A 10,186-nucleotide genomic window follows, 5' to 3' on the forward strand; every position below is an offset into this window, starting at 1 on the left:
CATCAAGAATAAATCCCCACCCCAATAACTGTTTATTTACAGACTCAACAGTGTTTCTAACTTCATGTCTATGCCCCATGTGTGATTTGTGAAGAAACCTGTAAACTATTGACTACATACCACTGTGCAATATTCTTTCTTTTTGATACATTTGTTATAACAGTTAATTGTTTGAATTTGGACAGAAACCAAGCAAGGGAAAGACCAAACATTTTAGAGTAAACATCCATCTTATACCTTTATCTATGTTAACATGAGATTAAATAGCTTTCTTTTTAAATTAAAGAAAATGCCTCCGAGATATCTGCAGATTACCCTTGCCTTGCCTCAACACAGCATAACTTTCAATTCTACAGATTTCCTAGTCCACTGATACACACCAAGGGCAAGGTTTGGTTGTCTACACATGACACCTCTGAAGCAAATGCAAACAAGCAATATATAAAATCTTTACTCTTTCATCCTAAAGTAAGATGTACAGTTTTCAGAAACATACGCAGTGATGACAATTAGGATGCTGGGGTCAAGGGGATTGAGACTGTCAATATAACTTGATAGTCCATTCTGAATCATCCCACTACACACAAAGTGAAAAAGGAAGCCAGTTGATCACAATAAAGGACAATGACATCTAAAACAATCTGTTTAACAGGCTGTTGGGTTATGAATCAATGCAAAGGAACTAGTAAATGATGAATGTAGAATATTAATTGTGACTATCCTTCATATCTGTACATGTTAAGATATTGATTTGTTACCCATCATTTCCCACTTAAATAGTTTGATTCTAATTGTTAAAATAATATGACAGATTTTCAAATGTCCCTTCCTTTAGAGACAGTGATGGAAAACCTAAAGAAAACAATAACTGTTCTGTAATCAGAAATAAAAAGGTGCATTAACTCTTCTTTTCCCATCCTTTACAGTAAATGCACTTCTACAAAAAACGGTTTATTGTATCTGTGTATGGTCAAGATGTTAGATGGAACAGTCTACTTCTGGTTCTTGAGCAGTTCGTCAATCTGAGTTTTGAACATGTTCTTGACGTCCTCCAGGTCGAGTCTCAGCTCCTCTGCCTCCTCAGCCTTCTCTCCATACATCTGGAGGATGGTGTTGTGTCTCTGCTCCAGCTCCTACAATAGTCAGTCGCACAACACAGGCTCAGAGGACAACACTAGATCTATATAGTCACAAGAGGGTTTACTAATGGACTTTACCTTTCCTTTATCTGTGCCTAGATGGTCACACATCTCTGCCCAGTAACTCATCTTGTGAGATGTAAGTTTTCACATAACATCTTGGGTTTTAATTAAAGAATCACAACAAGGATTGACCCTAATATGATTACAATGGCTTAGTGGCACTTGTATTTCACTGGCTTAGTAGCACTTGTATTTCACTGGCTTAGTGGCACTTGTGTGAGCTGATCCTCTCCTCACCTGAAGTTGTACTTTCAGTGTGGGGATCTCCTTCACACTGTCCTCCATCTCCTCATTCTGATTGGTCAATCTGACCATCTCCTCCGCCATGGACGAGCGAGTCCTCTCCAGACTAGCGATCTCCAGCTAAGGGAGAAAGAGATGAGAGAGGGAGGGAGACGAGAAGCAAGAGGTAATATCCTGGCAAGCATTGTTTTTCAACATCAGTATATTTGTAAATCACTTAATTGAAAACCAGAAGGCATTTAAAGAAATGCATGTAGGACACTTCCAACGGCAGTCCTCAAAGCAAGGTGTCAGACAGGCAGCTGGTACCTGTAGCTGTGCTATCTCTCCCTCTCGGAGTTTGAGCTGGGATTGCAGGTTCTCTATGATGCTTGAGCCTCCACTGAGCCGAGCAGCCTCATACAGGTTAGTCCCACTCATAGACATTGTTATCGTCCCCAATGAGTGACCCAGAGAGTCCTCCTAACGAAATTCAAAACAGGTCTGTCTTGTTAACCATCCAACCTCAAACGAACCAAATATGCAAACTAGTTAGGATTTGGCCCTTTGTCATATGTTCCCTATTCATCTTACTTAGCTGCATGTAATAAACAAAAGAAACAGAACTTTCTAGGTCACCATCCCAAATACAGGGCTAGAAATGGAAGTCTGGCTGGGTACGAAAGCGTAAAGGGTGGCAAGTACCTGGGAGAAGGAGGAGTGCAGGCCGGCGTGGTCTACCCCACTGATGGAGCTGGAACGGGACAGGGAGGGGGTGGATGAGGCTGGGGGCTCACCCACAGAGTGAACCAATACCTTCCGCTCCTAATGACAGAGAAACATCATATACATCAGGCCAGTCTCACTCCACACAGATTGATTTAAGAACAGACAAACACGGCTGGTCATTGATATAGAACTTACATTGATAAATAGATCTACCTTTTCCTTCAGGGCCTCTTGTGCTAGGTAGCATTTCTTCTTCTCTTGCTCCACCTTCATTTTCTCCATCTCCAGCTGATTGGTCAGGAGGAGCTGGCGGGAGGAACAGAGAAGGTTACAGTTGTGTAAGAAGTGTTGTTCCATTACTGCAGGGTGAGTAGGGCAGGGGAGGGAACATACCTTCTCCTTCTTGGCCTCCTCCTGTGTTCGAGTGTGCTCTCCCCTCAGATTCTCCAGCTCCACATGCTCCCTACACCATAAGGATGACAGGAAATGGCCATTAATGGGAAGGCTCCAAAGCTTTGTAATGGATAGCTGCTAGGTCCAACTTAAGGAAAGTAAAGGCAACTGACTACAATGCGACAGTTATAGTCTCACAAAACCTATGAAAAAAGCCCTCCAGTACCTGCTGCTGTCATCCTCCAGTTTCTCCCGCCTGGTCTTCTCTGCGTCCAGCTGACCGTGGAGACGCCCTTTCTCTTGTCGAAGCAGGGAATTCTGGGACTCCAGTGAGGCCAGCTGGGCCTTAATAGCCATCAGCTCCTCCGTTGCTGCACGCTCCTTTTCCACGGCAACAGCCAGCTGGGCCTGTGCTTCCACTGTTGAGTTAAAGGGTGGGAGGTTAAAGGAATTACATATAAAACATATATTTATTTTTTTAAATAGGAACAATCGGTTGTCCAGAGGAGACTCTTAAAAAGCTTGTTACAAACTAGAGTAACTTTTGGGAGTAACCTAGTCGATCTGAGATGCTCTTCTCCAGTTTCTCCCATGATGCCGTCTGGCCCCCCAGCGAGGCCTGCAGGTTCTCGATCTGTCTGAGCAGCGGCCGCGTTGCAGAGGTAACACTCTGACTCAGCTCTTGGTTCCTGTTCTCCGCCCCCTGCAGTCTCTATGGAGACAACCAGCAAACACATCAGTGTGTGACCTTTGACCCCTAACACAAGCACGGCTTCCCCTTGCAGACAACTCCAAAGAAGTCATGAGTGTCTCTTACCTGCTGCAGGTCACTGATCTCCTCCCTCAGGTAGTCTTCTTTCCTGGCCTGCTGCTGTTCAGCCCTCTGCAGAGCCAGCCGCAGATCAGCCACCTGGTTGACCAGAGCATCCTGCTGCATGCGGGCCTCCTCCTGGGCCTTCACCAGGGCCAGAGCCAGCTCCTCCTTGGCCTGGGTCTCCCTGCTCAAAGCAGCCTCCTGGGCCTCGCTGGCATGGCTTGCCTTAGCTTTGTGCAGTACAGCCAGTTCTCTGACATCACAGACACACGTTGACATTTTAGTCATTTAGCAGACGCTCTTATCAACAGTGACTAAAAGGAGCGATTCGGGTTAAGTGACTTGCTAATCAACAGATTTTTCACTAGTGCGCTCGGGGATTCGAACCAGTGACCTTTCAATTACTGGCCCAACGCTCTTAACTTCTGGCTACCTTCCGCCACATTACACTGACTTGGATATACTGTATGAGTTGGTGCTTCTGTGACCGTCTTTACCCGTCAGAACGTTATGTCTTTGTGGGTTTTCAAAATGACAAGCACATTGCACGTCTGAAGCAGGAGTAAGAAAAGTAGGGTGGAGTGAGTTATTATTTCACCAGTGCGAGTTATACTAGTAGAGTGGAGTACAGAATGTAACCTCACTTGTAGGAGTTGTCGAGGGCAGCCTGCAGGCTCCTGTTGTTTTCCAGGAGCTCCTCTGAGTCACTCTGGAGTTTGGTCATGTCCTTCTCCTGGCGCTCCACCACCACGTTCAGCTTCTTAATGTTGTCCCTGTGCTGCTTCTCCACTTCCTCCTTTTCATCCAGAACCTTCAGACACATATACAGCCAGGCAGGGTTAAATACCAAATGGGCTTTCAGGATCAGGATACACTTCTGATGACTACTGAAGTAATGTGATTGTTCAATAAAATCCTTAAAATTAAAAATATACACACTACCGTTCAAAAGTTTTGGGTCACTTAGAAATGTCCTTGTTTTTGAAAGAAAAGCACATTTTGATGTCCATTAACATAACATCAAATTGACCAGAAATACAGTGTAAACATTGCTAATGTTGTAAACAGACGCCTCACAAGTTCTCAAATGGCAGCTTCATTAAGTAGTACCTGCAAAACACCAGTCTCAACATCAACAGTGAAGAGGCGACTCCGGGATGCTGGCCTTCTAGGCAGAGTTCCTCTGTCCAGTGTGTGTTCTTTTGCCCATCTAATCTTCCCTTTTTATTGTCCAGTCTGAGATATGGCTTTTTCTTTGACACTCTGCCTAGAAGGCCAGCATCCCGGAGTCACCTCTTCACTGTTGACGTTGAGACTGGTGTTTTGCGGGTACTATTTAATGAAGCTGCCAATTGAGGACTTATTCTCGTACATATTCTCTTGCTCAGTTGAGCACCGGGTCCTCCCACTCCTCTTTCTATTCTGGTTAGAGTCCGTTTGCGCTGTTCTGTGAAGCGAGTAGTACACAGCGTTGTACAAGATCTTCAGTTTCTTGGCAATTTCTCACAAGGAATAGCCTTCATTTCTCAGAACAAGAATAGACTGACGAGTTTCAGAAGAAAGTTCTTTGTTTCTGGTCATTTTGAGCCTGTAATCGAACCCACAAATGCTGATGCTCCAGATACTCAACTAGTCTAAAGGCGGACAGTTTTATTGCTTCTTTAAATCAGAACAACAGTTTTCAGCTGCGCTACCATAATTGCAAAAGGGTTTTCTAATGATCATTTAACCTTTTAAAATGATACACTTGGATTAGCTAACACAACATGCCATTGGAACACAGGAGTGATGGTTGCTGATAGCGGGCCTATGTAGATATTCCATTAAAAAAATCTGCCGTTTCCAGCTATAGTCATTTACAACATTAACAATGTCTACACTGTATTTCTGATCAATATGATGTTATTTTAAATGGCCAAAAATGTGCTTTTCTTCCAAAACCAAGGACATTTCTAAGTGACCCCAAACTTTTGAACAGTAGTGTATATTTCCACTGACCTGCTGGAGGTGTTTGAGCTCTTCCTCCTGATCTTTCAGCTTCTTGTTCTGTTTGGTGATTTTGGTCTCGCTCTCCTTCTCCTTCACACGCAGCTTCTTGATGATGTTGGAGTGCTGCAGCTGCTGCTTGGACAGCTTCTCACCCTCCTCCAGCAGTTCGCGGATCTGCTCCTCCTTCTCTCTGATGATCTCCATAGTCTCGTTGGAGTTCAGTCTGGTGGACAGCTCTTCCCTCATCCCCTTTATCTCCTCCGGAGGAAACATAACAGTAAAATAGGCTGGAGAGGCTTTGTGCATAATGTGACTATCATGGTCACTCATTTTCAGTTATTTGACTCAATGATCTTAAATCAATTCTTATGGGGGTAGAGTAACCAGGGACAGTAATACCTGACACAGACAGATATCGGTTTCTGTTTTACCTTCTTGGCAATATCCCTCTCCTTGCACGCTAGCTGGGCTTTCCTCTCTGTGTCTGCGATGCGCTGGGTGAACTCCTCCTTCAGAGACTGCACACTGGAACTCTCCTCCTTAAGACCTATCACCTCACTGCAACACACAGAGACTTCTCAGTCTCTTAAAGGACCATCCTTATCTATAGACTATACTTCACCATAGACACAACCAAGAGGACAAATTGGCCGACAAACTATTTGCTATTTACTTTACCATTCATGTATAGATGGGTTAGTTGTTTAGAAACAAAACTGACACATGCGAAACTACGGGGCAAAACAGACATGGTTGGCTTAGATCGTTGACAACATGTAACCTATATTTCATCTCCAAATGTTTATTGAAAACAAATACATTTGCACAATTAGCACTAGTCTCTCACATACATTATTACAGTTGTTGGTTAGTTTGCTAGTACATTTTGGCCATATTAGCATTGACATGAAAATCAGTCAAAATAAGACAAGATAAAAACTAGCTGAAACAAGACACCTGCGATTCCCCACATGACAGATTCTTGTCATTATTGCTAGCTATCTGACCATTCAGAATCATAACAAAGCACAGCTTCGGGCTTTGTGCATCATTTTTGTGACTTTGTCAGCCAACCCGTCTATAGAGCATGCTGAGTGTACAAAGCATTAGGAACACCTACTTTTTCCATGACAGACTGACCAGGTGAAAGCTATGATCCCTTATTGATGTCAGTTGTTAAATCCACTTCAATCAGTGTAGATGAAGAGGAGGAGACAAGTTAAATAAGGATTTTTAAGCCTTGAGACAATTGAGACATGGATTGTGTATGTGTGCCATTCAGAGGGTGAATTGGCAAGACAAAATATTTAAGTGCCCTTGAACAGGGTATGGTAGCAGGTGACAGTCACAACGGTTTGAGTGTGTCAAGAACTGCAACGCTGCTGGGTTTTTCACGCTCAATAGTTTCCTGTGTGTATCAACAACAGTCGACCACCCAAAGGACGTCTAGCCAACATGACACAGCTGTGGGAAGCATTAGAGTCAACATGGGCCAGCATCCCTGTGGAACGCTTGACACCTTATTGAGTCCATGCCCCCACGAGGCTGTTCTGAGGGCAAAAGGGGGTGTAACTTAATATTAGGAAAGTGTTCCTAATGTTTTGTACACTCAGGGTATTTCCATAGGTGTGTTTGGAGAATGCTTCTTTCTGCTCTTACAATGCATTTAAGAAATGGGTTTTAAACATTGTTAGGATCTTTATACTCACTCTTTAAGGTTGTCACACTCCTCCTCCAGCCTGGCTTTGTCTTTGCTGACTGACAGCAGCTGTAACTCCCTCTTCTCAAGGCGGCTTGACAGCTCATCAATTACCTACAAAGAAATGATTTTCCACAAACCACCGCATTGAAAACACTGATAAGGCACCTTAATAAATGATTAGTACTTCATTCTTGTCTCACAGTCTCCATCAAATGTGTTGTTCAAATTGAGGTGCACATTGTTTAATTCATGATGGTTTGGGAGAATGCATCTTATCCACAGTGACTATTTACTTTGGCATATGAACAGGATTGTCCAACCAGGTGTTTTACTATTCTGCTCTCCAGGCATTGGTATTTAAAAATGGGGACACACCAACTCATGCACACACAAGCAGTTCATTAAAAAGTGTTGTTACAAGTCACAAAGGTCATGTTCTGAACAGGTGTGTTACCTTTTGAAGCTCCAGAATCTGGCATGTTGACACCCCTCTTTTCTCTTCCGTTATTGGTGGGGGCAACTGTTCCTCATGATCAGGGGTGGGACCTGACAGCGTGACGTCCGCCTCTGATTCCTGTTCTATTAGGTCCTCAGGCTGCTCGCTGTTAACAGGTGTGGCACTGCGACCACTCTCCTCCATCTCATTCTCATCCAGAGACTGATCCTTCATTGTTTCTGTTAGCCCCTCTTCATCTTCTTCCTCCTCCTGCTGCTGCTGGTTCTCCTCCGCCTCTTCTTTTTCCCGTTCCTGTGCATTGGTTGCCACTCTGACAGGCGGAGAAGGCGTGGGCCCTGCGGTGACAGATGCCAGTGTCCGGCTCCCTGGGATCTCATCATCAGAATTGACTTCGCTGACACTGCGGCTGTCCAGGGACTGCATGCTGAACGAGTCGATGCGCTCAAAGGCATCTGAGGAGGATCCACAGCTCTCAGTCAGCTTGGGGTAGTCCTCTATGCGGGGGAAGTCCCCACAGGCAGAGGCTGAGAGAAGCTGGAAGGAGCCCTGCATCAGGTGGAGGCCTGCTTTGGCCTCTGCTATCTCCTGCCTGGAACTGGCTGAACTCTCGCTCTGTACACTCTCATGGTCCAAAACCTCAATATCACTGGTGGTGGAGGTGCCTGAGGAGAAGGCGCTGACAGGAGGGGAGGGGGTGTTGCTCTGTCTGTCCTCCGATTTAGGGGAGGGTGTGTCACTCTGCCTGTCCCCCGCTTTGGGGTCTTTGGCCTCCAATAAGATTTCCCTAGGGGGTGTGGGAGGAGATGGATTGAAGGGGGGTTCTAGTTCAGTGTTGACGGTGGGTTCAGAGATGTGATCATCATAATCATGTTGGGTTTCTGAGGGAGTAAATGGTCGTTCGGTTCGTGCATCCTCAGAAACAGCAGTTGTATCATCCACAGTTGATTCTATCCAGCTCTCACTGATTAGTGGACTGTCAGTGTCATCAGGAGAATCACCCTGAGCCAGGACTGGAGGCTCTGGTGTCTGAACGAGAACAATTTCAGAGGAAGACCATAGACTTGAGGACTCAGTCAGGACAGCCTGGTTCTCAGTAGCTTCCTGGTCTTCCAGTCTGTTGGTCTCTGTCAGGCCTGTCTTGTGAGGGTCCACGTCGTCCTTGTCCTCCTCATCCTTCTCTTGTGGCCGCCTGTGGGACTTGGTGGGCGGCACAGAGACAACCTGCGTGTCCATGACACCTTGGAGCTCTCCTGAGGGCAGAAAAGCACTGAAGAAGTTCTCTGTTTCATCCACAACCATGCGGGTGACAGGGGTCGTGATGGCCTCAGATGATGGGGGGAGAGTTGTGGTGCATTCCTCCGGGGGAGAGTCCCATTCTGTCATCCCCCATCCACCGCTCAATGGAGTCTTCCCTGGTAGATCTAACGTGAAAACCCTTGTTGGTTAATGTCGAGAAGATAAGGTCATATAAACTCCAAAGCATATCACATATTAGCTTTATTGGGTAGAGTACATTATACACCTCGTCATGACTACCTTCCTTATCAAGATGACTAGTGTCTTGCTTCCATTGGTAATCACATCAATAATGTTCAAACGAAAAAGGTTGTATAATGTTGACCCCAAAACAACAGCACACTGACATGCTAAGCTAGCTAGTTAGATAACGGTTTACCTACCGTCATAAGGCATTACCACTGTGTCACCCCATTCGTCTTCTTTAATGTCCAGTACTCGGTCGATGGACTTCTGAGCTGTTGTCAAAGCTTGTTTGGCAAAGCTTGACAGTTGGGTAGAACTGAACCAACTCATAGCGGTCTATTGCTAGCTAGCTAACGTTAGTGACCAGGTTAGCTAGCTAGGAGTATGCACTTTCAAATGAGGTTAGCTAACAATATAGTTGACTTATGACAATCTCGATCTGGTATAGCTAAGTTTTGTTACTCCAAAAAAGGAAATGCTAAGCAGCGAGTTGTCTAACTTGGCTACCTAGCTAACGTTAGCTGGTTAGGCAACTAATGTTAGCTAGCTAACAACAATCAGGCAAACCTTTCATCGATCCACGTCAAATGATACTCCATAGAGAAAGCTCGGTCATCCATAAAGTGCAATGAAACGCCTTGCCTCAATCATGACATGTTTAAATGTTATGCTGCTTCATGAACCGTCTTTCGCCTGCACCGTCGATTTGTTTTGGTATTTTTGGCGACTGGCTAGCTGAGCTAGGTACTTCCTGTCCACGTAGCAGCAACCACCCACATGTGACGTCATGCTACCGTCTGATGAAGTGGAGGCTCCTGTCCTGAAGGGCCCACACGCGTTTATCGAAGGAAGAATGATTACTGGGTAACTCTGTTGACATTAACCAAACTGGAACTGTGAGTACTACCAAGAGTACAGTTAATGTAATGCCACGAATAAATGTACCGTTCGAACTACAACTGATGAACGCTTGCCAACTAAAAAAGGAAGTAAATAGATTTGTTATACTGTTAACCACCGCCGGAGTAATCCGAGGTTCACTGTTTGTTTTATTGTTCGAGAAATCTTACAAAAAGGAAAGCTTTATTTTTATATTGTAAACGCAGTAACGATTTTGTCCTTCTTCAGGAAACTCATTCGGGTGAAAATTATTTGAAATTTTGGAAATCACAACGGGGAGATATTTCCTATTTCAG

General features: G+C 44.8%; 1 protein-coding gene across 3 annotated transcripts; it reads right to left on the reverse strand.

The window, feature by feature from the left end:
• Positions 1–15: 15 nt before the first annotated feature.
• On the reverse strand, positions 16–9,771 carry tmf1 (TATA element modulatory factor 1). Of its 3 annotated transcripts, none has more exons than XM_021569635.2 (15): positions 9,188–9,771; positions 7,506–8,929; positions 7,059–7,162; positions 5,781–5,907; positions 5,359–5,604; positions 4,005–4,171; positions 3,364–3,613; positions 3,102–3,258; positions 2,773–2,965; positions 2,547–2,616; positions 2,349–2,459; positions 2,130–2,249; positions 1,755–1,907; positions 1,440–1,565; positions 16–1,133 (listed from the first exon to the last, which is right to left on the reverse strand). In XM_021569635.2, exons 1-15 carry the CDS (start codon positions 9,318–9,320, stop codon positions 993–995), a joined length of 3,522 nt encoding a protein of 1,173 aa, XP_021425310.2. In that variant the 5' UTR covers positions 9,321–9,771; the 3' UTR covers positions 16–992. The 3 variants fall into 3 exon arrangements, with proteins under 3 accessions (XP_021425310.2, XP_021425311.2, XP_021425309.2); XM_021569636.2 differs by having other exon boundaries at positions 2,367–2,459; positions 5,359–5,607; positions 9,188–9,770; XM_021569634.2 differs by having other exon boundaries at positions 5,359–5,607; positions 9,188–9,770.
• Positions 9,772–10,186: the final 415 nt, after the last annotated feature.

The sequence above is a fragment of the Oncorhynchus mykiss genome, chromosome 17 (assembly GCF_013265735.2).
Source record: "Oncorhynchus mykiss isolate Arlee chromosome 17, USDA_OmykA_1.1, whole genome shotgun sequence".
NCBI classification, from domain to species: domain Eukaryota; kingdom Metazoa; phylum Chordata; class Actinopteri; order Salmoniformes; family Salmonidae; genus Oncorhynchus; species Oncorhynchus mykiss.